The sequence below is a fragment of the Mytilus californianus genome, unplaced genomic scaffold (assembly GCF_021869535.1).
Source record: "Mytilus californianus isolate M0D057914Y unplaced genomic scaffold, xbMytCali1.0.p SCAF_5, whole genome shotgun sequence".
Lineage (NCBI taxonomy): Eukaryota > Metazoa > Mollusca > Bivalvia > Mytilida > Mytilidae > Mytilus > Mytilus californianus.
The window spans coordinates 62,241,667-62,267,195 of NW_026262701.1; the positions used below are offsets into that span (position 1 = coordinate 62,241,667).

Below are 25,529 nucleotides of genomic sequence, written 5' to 3' on the forward strand. Positions count from 1 at the left end.
CTAATAAGACACAGGATTCCACAGAACCCTTTACAAACTTGTTTCATTTGGTTATTATTTTGTTGTGAAGCATTTTCATTTTTCAGTGATGTCAATATAAGAATAATTTTTGTCCGGAAATTTGCTATATTTTTCCACCATGTTAAATTGTAAATGATTATAATGTGTTCTTACACCTGGGCTCTCGGTCATAAAACTTTACTCAGTACTCGGAGTACAAAATTTGTGCTCGAAACACTAAATCCAGTGTTTTGATTGGACCTTGGTTTTTGAGTCTGAGTACGAGAATCGTACTCGAAAGTTTTATGACCGCAAGACCAGGAGAATCTGAAAAAATGAGACAACAAAATTACGATCAAATAAACAAATAAACTTCAGACAGATGTCATTTGACCTTGAGCATAGTTTCTTAATCCATTGACCTGGAAAACAATTGTAAAATTTTGTATTTAAATAATGCTGAAATACAATGAAATAAGGCAAGATATTTCTTATATGTATTAATTTCACCTGTCAATTTCTGTTTTTAGACATGCATTTAGACTGTTCAAATTTAAATGTGAATAATAGATCCAGACTAAATCAATGTAATGAATACTACAATTAAACTTAAATATGCTTTTATCTTAGTTATCACCAAACTGCATTAAAGCTCACATTCACATGGGAAGAGCACACCTAGGACTGAAAGATTATAATAAAGCAAGAGATTGTTTCCAAGAGGCTAAAAAGTTTGATTCAAAAATGGAAAATGTAATGAAAGGTACAATTATAGATAATTGATTATTGTTTATTATTTATCTTTTGATATATTTGTAACAGAATAATTGCTATTATGGTTCAAATATAAAAAATGATCAAAATTAACTGAATATACATTAGTTTATGAATGCAAAAATGAAATATATGTGCTGTTTGTTTACAATTGATATATATTCAATCAATAATGCATAAAAATGATAGTCAATAATGCATAAAAAGGATGGTCAATAATGCATAAAAAGGTGATAGGAATTATTACAAATATTTGAGAGTACATCAGTCCACACCAACCACCAACACCTGACTCCTCCAAAAAAGAAGATGCACCTAGACAACAACAAACAACAACACATGGTCCAGATAGCTTGACTTTGTACCTGCAAACACTTTGGTGTGGTTAAACCAGTTTTAAGTGCACACAAACATCTAGAAGTAAACCACACAATATAAAACATGTACAATGCTGCAAAAACAGAACCACTAATTGAACAAGGCATTAAAAGACAGCAAATAATTTAAACAGTAGGGTAAAAACAACTTGCTGCTATAGGAAGATGCTAAGGTATCCACATTTACAGCTGTGGTTAGCAGGTTAGATACTGTAAATTCAGAAATTATTGTGAGGTTTTTATTAATGCGAATAATGCGACTGGGTGAGTATGGCAATAATAAGAACTTGCATTCTGATAACTGAAATATAGACCTTTATGCAGATTTTTTTCAAAATCGCAAAAATCGCAATAACTTAACTCGCATTTTTGTCCGATCTTGAATAATCGCAATACTAAATGCACACAATCATTTCTGAATTTACATTACTACTGTTAAAAAAACATTAAAAACAACACTCGTATCAGATTTCATGATTCTCCATAAAATTTGAATGAAATCATAGTATTTGTAAGCAAAATTCAGGCAAATAAGTATTTAAACTTTCCAAATTTTATATATCAATTTTCAATATTTATGTTCTCTAATATGACATACGGGGGAAAAAATTGAAGGTAGGAAGAGAAATACTTCTAATATTAGTTTTTGACAAGAAACGATTTAAATTACAGATACTGATAACTACTGTAAAAAAATTGACAGTACTCAAAATATTTGGATATCTGTAAATATTGAATTTTAGGTTAATGAAATGGTATACTCTGGCATAAACTTCTACTTCAATAGAAAATACTTTAACAAACCCTACAAGTAGTGTACATGCCATAGAATATGGTAAGAGGAACATTGCCATTTAAAAAAGGGAAGTTTTGGATTTCAAAGTTGAAATTGTCTCTTTTGCCATATATTTTTGTAAAAAAACTTTTTTGTCTAAAAATGTTCAACATTAACTGTTATTAGCTTATTTAAGCTCAAGTTCTTTCCAATAAATACATTCATCATGTTTGATAAACTCTGGATTATCAACAGTAAATACATTCATCATGTTTGATAAACTCAGGATTTGCAACAGTAAGAATGCTCTCGAGAAATCTGATCTTATTGTAAAAAATGTTTAAGAATAATAAATTTCTTCATGTAACATGGCAATGCAATATTTACATCAAACAATCACAACATTGTTTGCTGCCTTATCAGCAGGTACTAAATCGGTCTCCTCTGAAACTGCTCAATGGGTTTAAAATAAAGTTTTCTGCTCCATTGGAGTTATTGCCCCAGAAATGTTGATTTTTACTGTTTTTTGCAGTTTTAATTTTCTAAAAAAAACTAAAGAAGCTAGATTTATTGAGAACCAAATGAAACTTTTCCACAGAGTCATCTCTTCTTGGTCAAGGTATTTAAACTTTTGTCAGTTCTATGGTCACATTGTCACTGCATGTGATGTTGAATTTATTCAATATCAATAATATATTTCCAATCTGTTCAATATAAACACTGATTTAATCATAAAAAGAAGATTTCTGACAAAATTATTAGCATTGTTCCTAGCTATAGTGAAATTTGCATATTTTTTTTTAGTTATAGAATACATTTAAGAAGGCCTTAATATAAAAAAAATCATTTTCCAGTTTTTATTTGTCAAACATATAAAAAAAAATTTCAATAGGAACAATGTTGAAAATTTTGTCAGAAATCAACTTTTAATGTTTGAATCAGTGTGTACATTGGCCCGAGAACACAGTTATTTCGTAGTGCATTTCTTTTAGACAATAAATTCAAATTAAAAAAATCGCACCTGCTCTATCTCAAAAAGATTTTTACAGTGTAGTGTACTACTATTGATACAAATAATATCAAAATTATAGAAACTTCTACCAGCTCTAACTCAAAATATTGACAATTCTGTGTTAAGGGGGGCTAAAATTCAGTTTGACAGCTTCAGACATTCTAATTTTTGACCTTTTTTAACTGGACCAAATCACTACTTAACATAAAGATTCAGCACCCAAATTTTTTTAACATGCAATTTCATCCCCTTACTTAATATTTCATGCATAAAATATCAAGAAATAAATTGGGAAAGTGTATCAAAAAAAAATGCAAGTTATACACTGTTCACACTAGGGACTATATTTGTAGACAACGAAAACCAAAGGACGATAACTGTGTCCTTGGACCTAATAGGATAGAAAGACTTGACCAATTTTAATAAAACTTTGCATGACCTAAGCTTAGGCAATTTTAAGATAATTGGCCAAGTTTCATGGCCATAGGATATATATTATAGAAACTAGGGCCATTTTAATATTGAAATTTGGATGTTTATTTTTGACGTTTAAATAAAATATTTTCAACTGTCAAGATTTTGGCCTAAAAAATTTAAATATTGCAAAAATTTGCTTTTTAAATACTCTTGAATATAATATAATAAGTATCAAAAGCAACGGAACACTCATTTGATTTATCAGATTTATCACAGTTATTCAAAAGTCAAATTTATATGAGCCTGTGTCTGAAAATAGAGATTTTCGAATTAAGGGAAGCCTTACATAAACATGCATTTTTTTCAACCAATTTGAAGTTTTTGAAGTTTTTTAACCATACATTATTCTTCCATATATATTAAATGTACTTTAAATGTAAAGAAAAGTTACAAAAAGCATACCACATGAGTATAAAATGGTCTTAGGCCATGTAAGTCTGAGAATTATTTAGAGTCGATTTAGGCCGTAGCCCATATTTACATATAAAAATGCACACAGAGGCTATAAGAAATGGAAATTTGTTACTTTTTGCTCATTTCTATGCTAAGATGTCATGATACAAGAAGTCTAATTGCAAAAGGACTCTTGAATTCAACTTTTTTTTGCAGACAGTATGGTCTGATGACCAGTTTTTCACTTTTCAATGGAAAACTTGCATGTAGTTTTAGTCTCAATTGGCATATATTTGAACCACTTACTATCCTAAGGAAGAAAATTATGGAAGCATATGAAATGAATAGGGTGTGCTGATCATTGTAAAGTGTTTATTTTACAGATTTAGTGAAATATTTGTGATGGACTACAGATTTTATGTACAAAGCTCTTCACATTTCACATACATCAAACAGGCCGTTTAACCAGGGACATAAATACAAATATTCTGCTTTTTTTTTTTGTGATAATCTACTTTTCTCTAGATTCAGAGTTCACAAATGGTTAATTAAATTTGATTTAATCATAGAAACACAAATATCAGGAACATAAAAAGCTGTCAGATAGAAAGTCAGCATGGCTCTTAGGCATAAAATGGAAACTGCTTTAAAATGCTTATTTTAGCCGTATAATGCCAAAATGGGACATTTTAACAGAATTTCTGTCAAACAAAGATGTAAATCCTTTACTTTTATTGAGTTTGACAAATTGAAACCAGCAAACCATTCAGGAAAGTTGCCAAAGTACAGAATCTACATTTACGGAATTCATCTCTTAGGCCCGAGAACACAGTTATTTCGTAGTGCATTTCTTTTAGACAATAAATTCAAATTAAAAAAATCGCACCTGCTCTATCTCAAAAAGATTTTTACAGTGTAGTGTACTACTATTGATACAAATAATATCAAAATTATAGAAACTTCTACCAGCTCTAACTCAAAATATTGACAATTCTGTGTTAAGGGGGGCTAAAATTCAGTTTGACAGCTTCAGACATTCTAATTTTTGACCTTTTTTAACTGGACCAAATCACTACTTAACATAAAGATTCAGCACCCAAATTTTTTTAACATGCAATTTCATCCCCTTACTTAATATTTCATGCATAAAATATCAAGAAATAAATTGGGAAAGTGTATCAAAAAAAAATGCAAGTTATACACTGTTCACACTAGGGACTATATTTGTAGACAACGAAAACCAAAGGACGATAACTGTGTCCTTGGACCCATTGAACAAATTGAAAATATTTTATAGATATTGAATAAATACAACATCACATGCAGTTTTGTGAGTTGATACATGTGTTTTCATCTACTTAGAAGATAACTTTTTTACTCAGGTAAATTAATCAATGAGTGATGGATTTCTCTTAGAAGAAATTTAAAGGTCCCAGTGAATAAACTACACAGAGAACAATAGCTATTATATTTATTCAATGGGACAATAAAACTAACAAAAGTTTAGATACCTTGACCAAGAGGAGATGACTCTGTGATGCATGTTCACATCAATTGTTTTCAACTCAATGTTTACCAATACTTAAAGCAGGGGTATCACTTGTGAGCAATAGCTCATAGTTAACTTGTTCGTTGTGGTCAAGAATTCTGAAAATGGTTTATGTACACATTTTGATGGAGGTAAGGGGGTCTTAAAATTGTACACATACCTCAGACTCTTAGGGAATGTGTGAGTTCTTTTTATACGACCGCAAAAAAATTTTGTGGTCGTATATTGGTATGACGTTGGCGTCGTCGTCGTCATCGTCGTCGTCCGGCGTCGTCGTCCGAAGACACATTGGTTTTCGCACTCTAACTTTAGTTTAAGTGAATGGATCTCTATGAAATTTTACCATAAGGTTCAATACCACAAAAGGAAGGTGGGGATTGATTTTGGGGGTTATGGGACCAACAGTTAAGGAATTAGGGGCCAAAAAACAAGCATTTTTGTAACTTCCAGACATAACTTGTGTGTTAGTGTATGGATCTCTCCGACATTGTACCACAAGGTTCCATATCACAAAGGGAATGCTGGGATTGATTTTGGGGGTAATTGCCTCCAAATTTTAGGAATTAGGGGCCAAAAAGGGGCAAAACAAGCATTTTTCTAGTTTCATGACAATAACTTGTGTGTAAGTGTATGGATCTTTATGAAATTGTACTACAAGGTTCCATATCACAAAGGGAAAGCTGGAATTTATTTTGGGGGTAATTGCCCACAACGTTTAGGAATAAGGGGCCAAACAGGGGCCAAAAATATGCATTTTTCTAGTTTCCAGACAATAACTTGTGTTCAAGTGTATGGATCTCTCTGAAATTGTACTGCAAGGTACCATACCACAAAGGGAAGGCTGGGATTGATTTTGGGGGTAATTCCCTAGAAATTTGAGGAATTAGGGGCCATAAAGGGGCAAAAAAACAAGCATTTTTCTAGTTTCAGGACAATAACTTGTGTGTAAGTGTATGGATCTTTATGAAATTGTACTACAAGGTTCCATATCACAATAGGAAAGCTGGGTTTGAGTTTGGGGTAATTGCCCTAAATGTTTAGGAATTTGGGGCCAACAAGGGACCAAAAAACAAGCATTTTTCTAGTTTCCAGACAATAACTTGTGTTCAAGTGTTTGGATCTCTCTGAAATTGTACATGTGAACCTCCCGACGGGAATACAATAATCCTGTTTTCAGGGGTCTCCTCATGACCTCCCGTTGAAGACAAAAAATTCCCGTGTATGAAATATTTCATGAATGAAAAATTTCAGCCCAACATATCTGGTGTAACTGACATTACCTGAAGTTATATTTTACCTGTAAATCAATTAACATGCATAATTATATGGCTTCACTTGTCACCTTGGGTGTCAAACATACTGGTAATCAACGATTTTTACCTCAGGCTAACTGCCGTTGTGTAATAAAACTTTGTTTAGTTAAAATGAATGTTGGGTTACTTCCCTTGATTTATCCTGTTTTAAGTTACTTTCCTTTAGATAATGTTAATTTTTGAAAGAATATAAATAAAATATAAATTGAACAAATAATCATAGAAGGATGGTAATCAAATGATTTTAAATGTCTTAGGACAAATAAAAAAATAATAATTTGAAAATTATTTGAGGGTCTATACTTCCTTTCAAGGCTTAAATTAAAATTTATATAATAAATATGACCCGTGAAGACAGTTTGAATGTATTACTTATCAAGCATTATAAATCTATTTGCATAAAGATAAAACAAAAGATCTACTTGCAGATAGATAAGCAATTGTTTTGATTGCAATGAATAATGGTAAAACAGATATGACCTAAAAAATTTAAAGAACATACAAAAAAAGAAGAATGTTAGATTGAACAAGTTGAAAGTTTAAAAAGATAGAGAAAATTAATTAATAAGTACAAGGGTACTGTAAACATAATACATTCGGATGGAAAGTTGAAGAAAACACACTTTAACAGACAATCTCTACAGCACACGGTTACATTTATGACAGAATTTATGTCGATTTAAAACCTCCTGATCTGAGTCCTAATCTCCTGACCAAAATTTCCCAAACTCCTGATCTTAGTTTCACAGTCCATCACATGTATGCAAGTTGAAGGTACCATACCACAAAGGGAAGGCTGGGATTGAGTTTGGGGGTGATGAATCATAAGGGGGTTCAAAAAATTGGGGGGGGGGGGGATTTTTTTTTCATTTTTTTTCTTTAAAATTTTCCATTTTAAATTGGTTATTTCTGAATAATATGTAAAAGCAAATAATAATGATATGGTTTGAATAGATAAATTAAAAATTTTTAAGTTCTTAGACCACATTCATTCTGTGTCAGAAACCTATGCTGTGTCAAATATTTAATTACAATCCAAATTCAGTGCTGTATCAAGCTTGAATGTTGTGTCCATACTTGCCCCAACTGTTCAGGGTTCGACCTCTGCGGTCGTATCAAGCTGCGCCCCAGCGGAGCATTTTATTGGATCTGTCGGACACCTACATCCTATCTTCTGATACTTTGAATTACAAGTGAAGGTATGCTTAGCAGTGTTCTCACCAAGATTTTTGGATAGCACCATGGTAAGCGTGGTGACAATTAGAGATACACATTAAACATAGTTTGCATTGCGTCATGACACATTGCCTCTTTACTCTCTCCTTATGGACAGTTTCCATGGAAATTCTTGGTTATTGTTATAACCTTTTAATTATTTGAGTTTTGTTGTCATTTGAACTGTATTGTAGGGTCATTTAGTAACTTAATAATAGAAAAGAATGAAAGTCTTTAATGTGTATGTTGATAGTGCAGGGTCTTGCATGAATAAGTTTTATTCATTCTCTTCAATTAATTTGAATAACTTTATTGTCCATTTGGGATTGTAACTTGTACTGTCTCATACAAATTATAAGTAGTGGAAGAGAAACTTATCTCATGTGAGGCTTTGGAACTAAACAATATTTGTTTATATATTAATATTTTAAAATCATTTTAAGTATTGAGGATATTATCACTAATTTACAACATATCATATCTGTATGTATACAGAATTTTATTTTTTCATTTTGATATTTAGCAATCAAGTTTTAACTTATAAATATTTTTATGGATAAAACTAATTTTCAGCAATAGACTTTTAAAATAGCCAAAATTAAGGGGAGTAACTCTTTATAAATTTATTTGGAAAAAAGTTTTTCTTTCGTTTAAAATGCACATCATACCTTAGGATAAGAGAACAGAACCAAATTCAACAGTACTATGTTTGATACCAAGGTTGTGACTGTCAATAGAAATCTCAGAATTTTAGGTCCAAATTAATTGTGGCTGATGTATCAAACTCATTAAATTGACTGCCAAACTTGGAAAAAAACAGTGGTTAAAAAATTTAAGTTTAAGAATGAAGATGACTTATTTAAAGAGACAGGATATCATGGCTAGCTTAGACAAAACAATATGTTAGATTATAAAAATTTAATTACTGTGGATTTAATCTTTGATTGACTGCAATGTTTACTTGCAAACCAAGTATTTTAATATGCAATATGTTACATAACTTCCATATATATTTTACTGCAGACAAGATGTATCAAATGTCAATCCATGTAATCAAGTATACCTGTTTACAGAATCACAATTTTCCCTCTATCAATGAAATTGGTTTCAAGAAAAATAATCTTTTTTAAGTTTCAGGTTTCTGGTAGCTAGGTTGATTGATTACTATTTGCTTAGTGTACAGTTGCACCTACTTTATGCATATTAGAACGAAAATAGATTAAACAAAATGAATAAATAAAGGTTTCTGTTCGTTGACCATGATGAAGGCTTGAAATTTGGACTGTCATTTGTTTATGTTTTCGAGACACTCATGGAACAAGAAAATTCATGTTTATTCATGAGATAATTTTCTGTTTTAGAATATTTGTCAGAAGTAGACAGGGCTGAGGAACAAGAAAAAGAAGAAAAAAAGGTTAAAGAGTTATTTGAAAGTGGTAATGAGAATTGCTGTGGTATTGCTTATCTACTGGAGAAAGTTTTAAAACCAGATCAACTACCAATTTATTATGCTGGAGGTTTCAAACTTCTTGGCTCTGCTGTAAATAATAGTAAGTTTTACAGATTCTGCCTTTGATGCATTTACTAAGTTTTTATTTAAATCTCTGGCTCTGAAAAGTTTAAAAATTTTAATGGCAGCCATATTACATGAGATTTTGTTTTTGCCAATGTATAAGAAAAAAAAATTCAGAAAAAATTTAAATGAATTCAGTAATTTAGTGATTTTTATGTCCTAAATTTATGTATTAAAGGATATGGAAAAATTGTGCACCTTTACAAAATTTAAATTTACATTCTGACTCTTTGTATCATCTAATTGATTTTGCAGATCGCTTTTAGACCTTAATTTAAAAAAAATATATATACAGATTTTTAAAAGCATTTCTGGATGAAACCCCTGAATCAAAGCAAATATTTCATTGCTATCTATAGTTCATACTTGTTTAATAGTTACTATTTCATCCTGATATATATGACCTGCAATAACTTGTCAATTAAACTGCTAGGATCTACAATCAGTTTAATTGTGTCGTTTGTTGTTTTTGGGATAAAGATTGCATTCGTGCAATCAAAACCTTTATGTGGCTGGCTTTATTTTCAAGATCTTATCACTACTTTTGATGTACACAAAACATAGGATGTGTAGAATGTTGTGCCCAATGCACTATGTTTTGTGTATATACATGTATCAAAAGAAGTGATAGAATCTGGAAAATAAATAACTATCAAGGAGTTGAAACTTATCAATGAAATATATACTCAGAAATTCAAGTTATAAAATGATGTGTATATGTGTATAACCAGACTTGTCAAGAAAATTACATAAATTGTGCATGGTGCATGAATCTTAAGTATCTGTTCTAAAAATATCAACAATGTCATTGTTCAAGTAATATTTAAAATTGAAGTTATCTTCCATTATACATAGTTGAAGTTGGTATATCATTGCCTTCAAATGCTAATACAATGCAATGTTTAATTTTTAGTTTCCACTGCAAAATGAATGCAATCTTGGGATGGGAATGTAAATTTTGTACTGCAATGTTGGTTATATTATATTAAATAGACAAAAGACCTGTATTTTTATATATACATGTATGCATTAACAGAAATGGAAATAAGTTGCATGTTCATTATATTTAGCATTGAAGAAAATGCCTTAATAATTGAACTCTTTTGATTTGACCACCACCACCATCCCATCCTTTTTTTTTAAAGAGTAAATTTGAAGCTCAGTTGATCTTTTTTTACACTTTTAGTTGTTTCACATACATTTATGTATTTTATTTACGGCTTCATAATTTACTGACATATACATACTTTGATGACAAAATTTTATTTTTATGCCCCCGCCGGAGCGGAGGGGGCATTAAGTTTTACCCTTGTCTATCTGTACGTCCGTACGTACGTACATACATAAAATTGGTTTCCGTTCTCTAACTTAAGTTTGCCTCAACCAAATGTTATGAAACTTATACACAATACTTATTACCACAAAACACAGATCAAGTTTAAATTTTGGTGGCGTCACTTTTACTGTTCTAGAGTAATGCCCCTTTACAAATGGAAAAATTGCTGAATTTTTCGTTTCCGTTCTCTAACTTAAGTTTGCCTCAACTAAATGTTATGAAACTTATAAACAATGCTTATTACCACAAAACTCGGATCAAGTACAAATTTGGGTAGCGTCACTTTTACAGTTCTTGAGTTATGTCCCTTTATAACGTTATATGCAAGCAGGGGCATCATCTGTGTCCCATGGACACATTCCCCATTTATTTTCTTTTATTTTAAATGGATATATCATACATCTAAATTATATTAAATTAAAATTTGCAAGTACAATGGGTAAATCAATTCATATCAAAGGGGGAAAAAATTACCCTTTCCATAATAAGTATTTAAATGTTAAAGATATGTTTAAAAAAATGCTAACAACCTGTATAAAATGTGACACATGTAACAAGGAAACCAGCCATAGAATTCAAACCTTAACCTGGTGTCATTGCAATATCCAAGAAATGCATGTCCAAATGTCGTGTAAACCAGATGTAAACCAAGCATAAACCAAGGGTAACTGAGGCTGAAACCTGCCATAAAATTAGGTGTAATAATGAAATGAGTATGCCTTGTCAACAGAAAAACCTGAAATATCATGCAAATGAGTAGGACTGGTCAACAAAATACACGCAATATTCTTATATAATACTACACCTCAATATTGTTTATGTGAATCTTTGGCAAAGCCACAAAGCCACAAAATCAAATATCCACAAAAGTACCATTTTTACTCAATCCATGAAAATGGGTACCCATGAAATTAAATAAATCCACAGTATTGCATATTCAATACATGAATTCATGCATATTTTTTTATATGATTGTTTTTCAGTGGTATAATTGTTGAAATGCTGAAAACCCTGCAAGTTTATTCTGAATTGGATTACAAAAAGTTTTGTATTGTTTACCAGGTGTTATTCAGATTTAAGGGAGCCAATTTATTGTATTGATGTCCATTATAAAATGTTTTTGTCAGTAAAAATCAAATGTTAAAACAATTATTGCATGAATATTACAGATGAAGAAAGAACACTATTCAGAACAAAAGGAGGTTTGCGTCTGATAGAAGAACACTCATATTTTCCAAAGTAAGTCTTTTAATTGTAAAAGAGATTTTATACATTGATAAAACAAGATTCATGGCCTGTTTAATGAAGCAAAAGGTGTAAAGTGTTGGGCATGTCAACATCTCCATGATCCTCGTTCACCAGTTGATGGATTTGGAATTTGTATATACATCAGTGTATTCTATCCTAGTACATTTGAAGCAAATATCAAGTCACATGATCTACAGATTCTCCAACACCAGCAAATGGATCCAGCAACTGAAATATTTTTATTTTATAGATATTGAAATTTGATGCAAAAATCAAAATATAAATTTATAAATGAGACAAATTCATCAGCTATAAAAGTAACACAATATCAAATGAAGAATATTAAGGCTATGAGCCAATCAAAATGCAGGAACTCTTTTCAAATTTAATTTTTATGCCCCACCTACGATAGTAGTAGGGGCATCATGTTTTCTGGTCTGTGCGTCCGTTCGTCGTCGGTCTGTCCGTCTGTCCCATTTTAGGTTAAAGTTTTTGGTCAAGGTAGTTTTTGATGAAGTTGAAGTCCAATCAACTTCAAACATAGTACACCTGTTCCCTATGATATGATCTTTCTAATTTTAATGCCAAATTAGAGTTTTGACCCCAATTTCACGGTCCACTGAACATAGAAAATAATAGTGCTAGTGGGGCATCTGTGTACTATGGACACATTCTTGTTTTTAACAAAGATTATTCGTAGTAAAAGGTGTATGCACATGGCCTAAATCAATTGGCATTAGAATTAAGTGTATTTCATACTATCTCTTATTTGCAAAATCATATGTTAAATGAATGTACTTCAATAGAAAAATGGAGCTTTGGTGTCAAATATACCTTTTTCATGGGTTATATAGCCATAAAATGAAAGATTAATTCAATAAAATAGCAATGGTCATTTTGAGGAAGTATGAGGTACATCCACCCTTTGAAACTGACCAAAAAAACTTATAATGCATTGATTTTATGAAAAAATATATAGATTTCTTGATAATCAAACAACTGAAGAGTTTTTGTCACTGGAAAAAGAAAATCTCATAAAGTTAGGCTTAACTTTGTTCAAGACGTTAAAACGTTCCAATTTTTAAATTATTAGTGATACAGTAGTTCGACTACCTATACCACTAGGCCACTGAGGCCCCTAATTAAAATGGAACAGGAGATAAAATTAGTTAAAAGGCAAATGCAAGAAAAAAATAAGACCTGAAGAAATTAAAACTGTGCAGGAAAATCAGATATTTATGTCTATAACTCAGTCCTCAGTACTAAACATATTTCAGTAAATGGCAGTAAATACATCAAGTTTGTTCCATCTTTTAAAGTTATATTAACAAATAATAAGGAAATCAAAAATCTATATGATAATTCTCTTCTTCATAAGTGTCTGTTTCAACATTATACATAAGTGTATATTTTTTTACCTGACATTAAGGTGATGCAATTAGGTGGATTTCATAGTGAAACTTTTTATTTCCAAGATACATCTGTATAAGAGCCAATGGCCCGGGCTGGAAATTACACTTTCACTTTTAGTATGAAGAATTTTTAGTAGTTTTTGTCCAATTGATATGGACTTTTTATGACTTTCAAGTTGATAAAAGATAGCAATACACAGTTAGGAGTTTGGTTTCACATTTTTGGCCCCTGTGAATTTTTCAAATATGAAAGTTATTATGCAATAAAATTAATTTTTAGATAGCTGAAGAATAATATAGTCTTCAAATATGAACATCAAGAATATTTTTTGCGTGTTTTAAAGGCCATATTCTGTTTGACAGTCTGTATTTTCACACCTGTACCTGCCATATAACCAGATTACCAGAAATTATTGTAATGTTTTCCAACAAACTTTTCAATTCAATTTTATGAAAAAAATGAGGATAAATGCTATTATTACATTGGTTGCAATGAATCCCATTGATTTCCCAGTGAAATAAAAACCGATAATTTCACATGTGAAATAAACGTGGTTATTTCACTCCTCTGACGTCATACAACAATAGGCGTTGTCAAGACATCGATAACGTCGGATCAAAACAAATTGTGAATGCGTAAAAAAAGATATAGTTCCTTACGTTTTCTACTTTAATTTCATAAAAAAGCCATTTGCCAATGTAATAAAAAGAATAACTAATCAAAGAATTCAAATATCGAAAAATATTCAACTCGTGACCGAACAACACTGATAATTAACTCATGCGCTACGCGCATTCGTGAATTAATGTGTTGTTCGGTCACTCGTTGAATATTTTTCTCTATTTGAATTCTTCGATTAGTTATTCTATAATGATTTTTATTTGACCTCTTGATAGATGAATGTCAATGGTTTTCAGAAAAGGTATCACTCAAATGGATTGAAATTCTACTTTGGACCAAATTTTGGGGACACGTGATATTTTCACCCCCCTTTTTACAATATTTTGTATCAAATTAATTCAGATTATTGCCATGGTTACACCAAAAAGAAATTATATTTCACCATTTTAATTATTGGAAATAAAATCTATGAAAGAAGCTGCTTCCATACATATGCACATACATGACACAAACAGTAAGCCTTATTTGTAAGAAAGCAAGGGAAAGAGGTTGGTTAAATATTATAAGTGTCAATTTTAAGTTTTTTCCCTTACTGTGTATTGCTACCATAGCTTTCAGTAAAGAAATGGATTTCTTAACTATTACAGTTTCCAATCTTTAAATGGCTAATTAACCTTAGAGGCCCTCTTGAACTTGCAGTAAGGTGAGAGTTTTTGTTCCATGTTGAAGGCCTCACTGTGACTGCATGAGATGAAGAAGATCAATATAATTACAAGCACTGTTCCTTTGCCTTGGGCTTTTTTATGTGCATGTAGTGTATTTGTTTCATGAATATTTACACCATATCCTTTCTTTTCCTTAAATCACACTTTTACATAGTAACAATATCCCTGTGTTATCTTGTTATTTTGTATGTATTATAACATAAACTTTATTTTTAGGTGTTTTGCTACATCTCCAAGGAGCTTATCTCAGGAAGAATTAGACATGTTAACAGCTGGTATAAATATGTTTAATAAAGCATGCATTGACTGTGGTAGGTTTATGTAATGTGGTCTCATCAGAAAGAATCATTAAAAAATCATACAATTATATACAGTTAACTCTCGTTGTCTCGAACTCGGTTGACTCGAAATTTCGGATGAGTCGAAGTTTTCTCGTGGTCCCGAACTTTGTTCCATATAAATATATGTATTTCGACTCCTGATGAGTCAAAATTGGATGAGTCGAAATTTCGGTTGAGTCGAACTAAATTTACGGTCCCAAGGTTAACAAAAGCATTCAAAATTCATTATTTATCTCGAACTTATACACATATGTCAAAACATGACCTCCGGGATTTAAATGGATTGAAGAGTTAATCTGACAATACACGTGTAATTAAATTTCCGGTCACTGACCAAGGTATTGATTTATGACATTCTATTTCCATGAGTGTTTACCTAAGATTATCTTTTATCACCATGATAAATAATTAGTGATACATTGTTAAAGTTTATGAAAATTATTTAAAATGTTTACAAAAAAAATTAATTAAATTAATCGTGATTTACACTGATGAGCTTGGATGTGTATATAGTGGGGATTAAGACTTCCGTTGGTGATCACATAAAAACTACTCAATCGGCGTCTTTTATCTTTTTGTATTTTTTCTTTAAAAGAAAGATTGAGATAAAAGAAAATAAAAATAAATCTAAATTTCTAAAATCTCTTGTATCCGAGAATAAGCAATTTTTGTCAAATTTAAATGACTTAAATAACGCTAAGATCGATTGGAAATTACTCTCTCGGATAAAAGCCACAGGAAAAAATTGTAACTGTTCAAAGAAATAATTAAATAAGTGAAAACAATGTTATAATAATGAAAGACCATAACATACAAATCCATCGATATGAGACCAGAATATCGATCCCCTTCCCATATTCATCCGGATTTATTTTAGCTTTACTAAGGTCAGCAAGAGTTGTGTCCCTTGGTCTGTCAAACTTACGGTTTTCGTTTGAGTCGAACTACGGGTATCTCGAAATATTTCTCTGGTCCGGCTGACTTCGAGATAACGAGAGTCGACTGTACTATGAATTGGGACATTTTGATTGTAAAAATAAGGAGATGAGGTATGAATGCCAAAGAGACAACTATCCACCATAGTTCAAACAAAGTGGATGTAAGCAATTATAGGCAACCGTACGGCCTTCAACAATGAGAAAAACCCATACCTTATAGTCGGCTATAAAAGGCCCTGTCATGAAAAATATGAAACAATTCAATTGAGAAAACTAATGGCCTAATTTATAACAAAACAAAAAACAAAAAGGCTCCTGACTTGGGACAGGCACATAAAGAATGTGGTGGGGTTAAACATGTTTGTGAGCGCTCAACCCTCCCCTTAACCTGGGACAATGATGTAACAGCACTACATAAGAACAAACTATAAAAAATGAGTTGAAAAAGGCTTAACTCATCAGATAGATACAAAGCAGAAAAACAAGTAACAAAAAACACAGACCGGACGTGGCAGGGTACTTATACATCCCCAACAACAAAAAAAGACCAAGTACAGATCTGAGAGTACTCGCAGTTACTGACAGCTAGTTCAAAGCCAATAACAACTAATAAAAATCAAAGTACTGAAGTACTGAACATCGGATGACCGCAAGTTCTTGTGGATGGTCAAAAGCACTTGTCACAGAAAAAAATCACATCTCTATACCTGAAACTGAGGTTAATGTACAGAGATATATTTTTTTCTGAGACAAGTCCGTGCATGGATGATGAATAAATGACAGGAAATTCAACCTCACCGTAATAACTATTATATTGTAGTAATACAAATCAGTATACAATGGTTTGTTGTTATATATTATATTAATATAACAGTTACATATATATATAATTTTCATCCATTTGTATATCATTCTATTATACTATTCTAATAATAGTGCAGTGCAAGTGCATGGTGGACACTCTTCTGTAAAAATTCGATTTTTCTAAAAGATTGGATATGAGTAGGCATTCATATTTTCCCGCAAAAACAATTACAGAGTTACCGGTCCTTGCCGGGATTGTCGCAAAACATTCTTGAGATATTCTTCCGCATGCTTTAACACAATTTTTCGGTACTTGTGCATAGATATTATCAATGATTTTTTACTTATATATATATATATCTAACGACAAAACATTTTCATATTATTAATTTATGTTCTAAACAAAAATATTTTTATCAGTATTCATTGAAGTGATGTATTTATAACAAATGATAAGGAATGTTAGTTTGCACTCGTTAATATCATGTATTTATCATGTTCATAGATCGGTTACAAACCCAAAACGAAAGTTACGTAATGGAAATCTAGGCAATAGCAATACATTGGAATGCCCTCACAGCCATCGCGATGTAAAAATCATGTATCTAAGACTAAAATATCAATCAGTACACATCCAACATCCAGTGGATTTAGTGTAAAGATGTTATTAACAGTCAGAGAAAAACATAAACTTGTGCAATGCCAAAATAAAGGTATTGACAGACTGTAGTACCGTTAAAGTCCATATGTGTATAACAAAACTATTTAGTATGATTTTAATTTACTGATAATAAAATCAATATTTTTACCAATAAAAACAATACTCTAATTACAGAGTTGAATTGGTAACCTTTTAAAATAAGTTTATTTAAAGGATTGATAAGTTTACCTGAATTGCATATAAATTTCCAGCTCGGTAAACAACATCACCATAAATTTTAGGATGTGCTATTCCGTCTGAAATAAGTTTTTTACAGGTACAGTAAAACTTGCAAACCAAATCTTTGTATCTATGGAAGAATTTAGTTAAGGTTTTAAGTAATTTGTGTATACATGTTTTTTTATTCGGTGCTTTAGATTAAAGTGCCATAATTATAAACACGCCATAACGATAAATGCAAGAATTTCAATAATCATAAGTAAAACATAAAAGAAATGATTATAAGTACAAAAAAACGTTACCCTTTAGATATTTTCAAATATTTGGACAAGACTCCTTTTGAAAAGGTTCATGTTAATTTCTGTAAATATATTCAAGGTACCAAAAAGGTGTCTTCTAATTTAGGAGTTAAAGCTAACTTGGTAGATAACCAATAGAAAATTATATAAAAACGCAAGCAATCCTTTATTTGTATATATAGTTATTACTGAAAACATAAACCCATTACTAAAAGAAAGTTATACACTAAGTAAACACCTTGACTCATAAGGAGTTTATCTGTCCACTTTCATCAAAGATTCTACACAAGAAATTAATATTGATATACAAAAAAAAAGTTTCCTGTAAAAATATAAAAGACATAAAAAAACTTAAGACTTGGATTAAGATTATTTCAAGCAACTTTTATTCAGAATTACTGAAAAGTAAAATAAACAGTTTAAACGAAAATAATAAAACTTTTTCTTTATAAAAGATTATAGGTTGCACTTTGTAAATACAGCTGTTTCGCAAACCACACCTCTTTTGGGGAGATATAAAATATTCATAGATATTTTGTTTGTTTACGTACTGGTTCCCAGATATGATCTCTATGTTTCATCTCATAGAAACATAACTTGGGAATGTTACCAGTATATTTACACATGGTTGCAGGGAATTTCGAATTCTCTGAGGGTCACCTAAAGTGAAGGTAGGATAGTACAGAACTTAAGTATAAGTTTAAACTCTTAGAAGTTCGGGGCATATAAATGTTGAAAATATGCCGCACAGCCCTTTGTTTTGACCTTTGAATAAAATAGTAGTGCATATCAACTTTCCATTCCAGGATATAATTTTTCACGAAACTTCATAGTAAAAATGGCACAGTTTTAGCCGTAAAGGGAGTTCCTATGGGAAATTGCATTGTCTATATTTACAGAAATGCAACCTATTTATAGTCAAACAAGACCAAGAATTTAATCTTAGATATCCATATTTTGAAACTAGACGTTTATATACAAAAATTAGAATCAGTGACAATAATTTACTTATAGAAAAGGGCAGATATACCTCAAAAATTTACTTATAGAAAACTTGTAAAACCATAGAAGATGAAAACCACTTTGTCCTCTACTTTCAAAATAATAAAATATTTTGTATTAAACTTTTTAATGACATTGCAATAAATAATCCTATATTTCCAAATCTGTCTGATACTGAAAAACTAGTAGTCCTGCTAAATCCTACAATTATAAACCAAGTGAAAAAAACAGGTTTCTTTTATAAAACAGTCTTTAGAGCTGAGGACAGGGGACTATTTATTGTTGCTTGTATATATGTATATGTATTCAAATCAGTTTATTTTTTGTTGTTGTTATTATTTGTATTTGTCACAAGTACATGTATCATATTTTACTTATATGACAATAAAGAATTATCTATAACTTAGATTGATTTAGTAATAGAAAAAAAACAAACAGTTACACTAATGATTATAACTAGGATCAAAACATCAAAAAAGTGCTAAAGTGAAATGATCCTACACTTGATTGGGCAAGAGACATTTTAGCGAAAATTTAAATCAACTAGGAGACGGGACATTTTAGCACAGACCGTTCACCTGTATTTTTGATGGCCAATTTTAGCAATACTTACCTGGTTGAATAATTTTCACCATACAAAAACCGTGAACAGTAACTTATACTGGCCTAATTTACAATTTGGTTAATCATGGACATAAATCTTGTACCATTATTAATGACAAGCCAATGTTTGGAATGATATGCATTTATCATATATGAAGCTCCATTAGGGGGAGGGGGCCTCTGAATCTGCCTCTGATTACCATCACTGTGTGTCCAGAATTGTCCAAAACTTTTTTAAAAAATCTTCTACGCTGAAACCAATGACCAATTTCAACCAATGTTAACCTGAATGTCCCTAAAGGTATAGAGTATAAAGTTTATGTGTTTGTTAACTTGTTAATAAAAAGATAAATGCAAACAATTGTCTGATTTATATCTTAAAATTTATGATATAAGAGCTGCTTCAGATAGAAATCGACCTGAATATCAATACATCTGTTAACCTATTTCTGGTTGAAAAAATCTCTAAGGAAAGTCTGTAACTGTTTTAAATTTGAGTTGTTATAATAACCCTACAAAACAGACCAAAGTTTATCTTTTATTTCTTATTTGAATGTTCTACAATCAGTCAAAGTCTTATACATGTACATGTATACATGAACTTGCATAAGTTCTATTTCTATCTGACACCTCTCATATATTGAAAATCTCAAACACTCTGAATGTAAAGAGCTACCTTTCTTTCTAATTTCATAAAATAATCAGACTTATAGGAGTTAAAGCCCTAAAATGACAATTTTATCCATTTTTGTTCTCATAGGGATGCCAATCTGGCTATGATAGTGTAAACTATTTGTATAAAGCTTTATACTTTAGAAGAAAGAAGACCTTGATACTTCAAACCTTGTATATATTTGCCTTATGTTCAAAATGATCTGTCTGTCATATGTGCATTGTAATTTTAACTAATTTTCATGTTTCACTGAATGCTTAAAAAAACAATTATTGATTTTTCTCAGAAACTTTTGAAAATTTAATGATGATGAGTAAAGCAGGTGATTTCAGCATGTGCACTCTTGTAAATATTTTTTGCAATTATCTTGAAAATTTTGTTGATAGGGAGAAACTGTAAACTGTAATCCTCATAAACGAAAGTGTCAATTGACCCTGTACGAGTAAAAAAAATAGCCCCTTAAATGGTGATTATAACTCATTTATTGTTTTTTTGACATTACCTTGAAAACTAAAATAGACAGAGAGAAACTGTAAGAAGCAAAAAATTATCAGCAAGATAAGATTTTCAAATAAATGATCAGGGATGAAATCTTCAATTGGCTCCTTATAAGGGGTTATTGCCCTTGAATGACAGTTTTTACACATTTTTTTTCACTTTTTGAAACTTTAAGGCATAGAGAGAATATATATAGCATAAAGATAGAAGAAAAGAAAATGATAAGCTAGAAAAGATCTATATTAAAGATAAACAAACATCTCTGACTGCCATTAAGGTGAAAATGAATATCAAAATGGTATGGTTTTGCTATTTGAGAGATTCAGGCTCTCAGGAAACCCTAGTTTCTCATCTTGAGGAGTTAGTAACAAATACAAATCAGTGTTATATGTACATGTATATCATGTATATTTGCCAATACTTTTTTTCAGAGACAAACCAACAATTGATTGTAACATCCAATGGATTTCCAAATAAGTTTTTAAGATTTTTAGAAGTAAAAATAAAAGGTAATGGAAAAGTTATGAAGTCAGCATGTATTAATTTCCTGAATACAGTTGCATTGACAGAACTTGGAAGGTCGACTGTTATCCTCACATTCAATATGATAAGGTAGGTAACAATTATTGCACAACATCAAAATTACAGTTATTTGTTATTATCATATATCTATACTACTGAAATAACGAGGTCCAATTTGTTAGCCAGCATTATGTAAAAACGATGAATTAAAGAATTCAACTTTATATATAACTAATATAGGACAATGGTGGTGTTTAAAAATTGCACCATTCCAGGCCCTTTTTTTTTCCACATAATTAATATTACCAATAAGTTCTGGATCAAATACCAATAGTATATGTCACATGTAGTTTCCTGTTGTAGTTACCAGTGTAACCTTCTGTAATTCCCTCCTCTATCAGGAGATCTGGAATTCTTCCAGTAGTTGTTTTTATATGGCCGCAAAAAAATTTTTGTGGTCGTATATTGGTATGACGTTGGCGTCGTCCGGCGTCGGCGTCGTCGTCCGAAGACACATTAGTTTTCGCACTCTAACTTTAGTTTAAGTGAATGGATCTCTATCAAATTTTACCATAAGGTTCAATACCACAAAAGGAAGGTGGGGATTGATTTTGGGGGTTATGGTACCAACAGTTAAGGAATTAGGGGCCAAAAAGGGGCCAAAAATAAGCATTTTTGTAACTTCCAGACATAACTTGTGTGTAAGTGTATGGATCTCTCTGACATTGTACCACAAGGTTCCATATCACAAAGGGAATGCTGGGATTGATTTTGGGGGTAATTGCCTCCAAATTTTAGGAATTAGGGGCCAAAAAGGGGCAAAAAACAAGCATTTTTTCTAGTTTCATGACAATAACTTGTGTGTAAGTGTATGGATCTCTCTGAGATTGTATCACAAGGTTCCATATCACAAAGGGAATGCTGGGATTGATTTTGGGGGTAATTGCCTTCAAATTTAGGAATTAGGGGCCAAAAAGGGGCAAAAAACAAGCATTTTTGTAGTTTCATGACAATAACTTGTGTGTAAGTGTATGGATCTTTATGAAATTGTACTACAAGGTTCCATATCACAAAGGTAAAGCTGGAATTGAGTTTGGGGGTAATTGCCGAAAACGTTTAGGAAAAAGGGGCCAAAAATAAGCATTTTTCTAGTTTCCGGACAATAACTTGTGTTCAGGTGTATGGATCTCTCTGAAATTGTACTGCAAGGTACCATACCACAAAGGGAAGGCTGGGATTGATTTTGGGGGCAATTGCCCTAAACTTTTAGGAATTTGGGGCCAAAAAGGGGCCAAAAAACAAGCATTTTTCTAGTTTCCAGACAATTTAACTTGTGTTCAAGTGTATGGATCTCTCTGAAATTGTACTGCAAGGTACCATACCACAAAGGGAAGGCTGGGATTGAGTTTGGGGGTGATGAATCATAAGGGGGTTCAAAAAATTTGGGGGGGATTTTTTTTTCCTTTTTTTTCTTTAAAATTTTCCATTTTAAATTGGTTATTTCTGATTTATATATAAAAGCAAATAATAATGATATGGTTTGAATAGGTAAATTAAAAATTTTTAAGTTCTTGGACCACTTTCATTCTGTGTCAGAAACCTATGCTGTGTCAAATATTTAATTACAATCCAAATTCAGTGCTGTATCAAGCTTGAATGTTGTGTCCATACTTGCCCCAACTGTTCAGGGTTCTACCTCTGCGGTCGTATCAAGCTGGGCCCAGCGGAGCATTTTATATATCTATGTTACGCTATAGTACACTGTTTAACAAGTCTGTTTTCTTCCACCTCAATACCACTATTAATTTTGGTTAATTAGTTAAAAAAAATCAAAATTAGTTTATAGTAAGTTTATTGTAGTAAGAAATCCAGGACGGGTTCAAACAGAAAGATTTCGAAAGCAGAGAAAACTCTGCACCTTACAAACAGCATGACAAAAACTAAAAATCCAGGCTAAAAATAAGGCATAGGTACTTTAATTCAGTAATGGACTCGCGATGTCGTGGGTGTGTTCTAGTTATCTATTATTTTTAAGACATGGCTTAGGATCTTGATGCAGAAAAAATGTTACTCTGATTTGCACCTTTATATATTAAAGTGTCACCATGAAAAAAAGATATGATCAGCCCTTTATTTTATATCAGCAATGTCTCAGATGAGTTTGAAAATCAGTACTGATCAATCATTTTAAAAAAGTTATGCCACTTGGAAACATTAACTATATGGAAAATTGCATCATTAGCGCTCTCATGTGTACAATTCTTGCTAGATATTTATGAATCTTATATCATAGGTTTATATCAATAATATCTTGGATGAGTTCGAAAATCAGTGCCGATCAATCATTTTCAAAAGAGTTATGCCCCTTGGAAACATTAATTATATGAGAAATTGCATCTTTAGCACTCTTTTGTGTACAATTCTTGCCAGATTTTTATGAAACTTATATCATAAGTTTATATCAACAATGTCTCGGACGAGTTCGCAAATCGGTGCCGATCAAATATTTTTAAAAGAGTTATGCCCCTTGGAAATATTCATTATATCGAAAATTACATTGTGAATTCTTGTCAGATTGTTATGAAATTTATATCATAGGTTTATATCAGCAATGTCTCTGACAATTTCGAAATTATGTGCTGATCAAATATTTTTAAAGAGTCATGCCCCTTGGAAATATTAATTATATCAGAAATTGCATAGTATTTGCTCTCAAGCCTTCGTTTCTCTAAGATATTTAAAAAAAGTTTTTAAGATAAAAACATTTTTTTTTTTAGTTTTTGCCCTAGCCCTTGCACTTTGGACAGATAAAATATGTGCAACGCAGGGGACATTGGAACTCTGTTCTTTTATCTATAAAGTTGTATTACTATCAGTACATATCAGTTTGGCGACTATTTCAAGGCCCTGTCCCCTAATTCAGCAACTTTGAATTAAATAGCAATGTTGCTGTCAATCAGATTGTCTTTTTTTTTTATTTTCTGTGTAAAGACTTTCAATAAATAAGCAATTTTTGATGTTAAGTTTTCTGCTTAAGTTAGTTTGTAGGAACTACTTGTGATAGATCAATGATATTTTCTATAAAGTTATATTACTATCAGTACATATCAGTTTGACGACTTTTTCAAGGCCTTGCCCCTCGTCCAGTGACTTTGAATTAATTAGCAATTTTCAATGTTTAGTTTTCTGCTTAAGTCAGTTTGATAGGAACTAATTGTGATAGTTGAATGATATTTTGTATTAAGTTGCATTACTATAAGTACATATCAGTTTGACAACTATTTTGAGGCCGTGCCTCCTAGGTCATGGTCCAGTAAATTTGAATTAATGAGCAATTTTCAATGTTCTAGTTTGATAGGAACTACTTGTGATAAAAACATTTTTATATTTAGTTTTTGCCCTAGCCCTTGCACTTTGGACAGATTAAATATGTGCAACACAGGGGACATTGGAACTCTGTTCTTTTATCTATAAAGTTGCTTTACTATCAGTACATATCAGTTTGACAACTATTTTGAGTCCCTGTCCCCCTAGGTCATGTTTCAGCGACTTTGAAATTAAATAGCAATGTTGCTGTCCATCAGATTGTCAATTTTTAAAATTTTCTGCCTATATGTAAGACATACCTCTGTGTCAACAGTTTATTTATATATTTTGTTCAAGAGTTATGCCACTTAGTTAATTTAAAAGTTGGGTTTCCAGATGATATTGGTAATACCCCTCGACTAAATCTTTTGAAAGTTGAAAACATTTAATTGTTTTTAGATTTACTCTTCAAAAGTTATGTCCCTTAGTTGATTTTGATTTCTGATGACATTGATAATACCCTTTGACTAGATCTTTTAAAACTTTTAGACATGCCATGGACCATAATACAAGTCATGTGATTCTAATCATTTTCACGTCTATTGTTCAAGAATTGTGGTCCTTAGTCAACTTAAAATTTGAATTTTTAACAATTTTTTCCAAAGGAAAAAAAAATTGTTAAATAAATGGGCAATGTGTCCATGGGACACAGATGATGCCCCCGCTTGCATATCATATCAAATTATAAAGGGACATAACTGAAGAATGGTAAAAGTGACGCTACCCAAATTTGTTATTGATCTGCGTTTTGTAGTAATAGGTATTGTATAAAAATTTCATAACATTTGGTTGAGGCAAACAT

At 31.3% G+C, this 25,529-nt stretch overlaps 1 protein-coding gene across 1 annotated transcript in view; it reads left to right on the forward strand.

Moving 5' to 3' along the window:
- LOC127701145 (tetratricopeptide repeat protein 12-like) overlaps positions 1–25,529 on the forward strand; it is a 157,676-nt gene that overhangs the window by 56,437 nt on the left and 75,710 nt on the right. Inside the window, exons 6-10 of the mRNA XM_052204956.1 lie at positions 631–763; positions 9,247–9,435; positions 11,964–12,033; positions 15,018–15,112; positions 21,271–21,451. Of these exons, the coding sequence (XP_052060916.1) occupies positions 631–763; positions 9,247–9,435; positions 11,964–12,033; positions 15,018–15,112; positions 21,271–21,451 (668 nt within the window). The remainder of the gene's footprint in view (positions 1–630; positions 764–9,246; positions 9,436–11,963; positions 12,034–15,017; positions 15,113–21,270; positions 21,452–25,529) is intronic.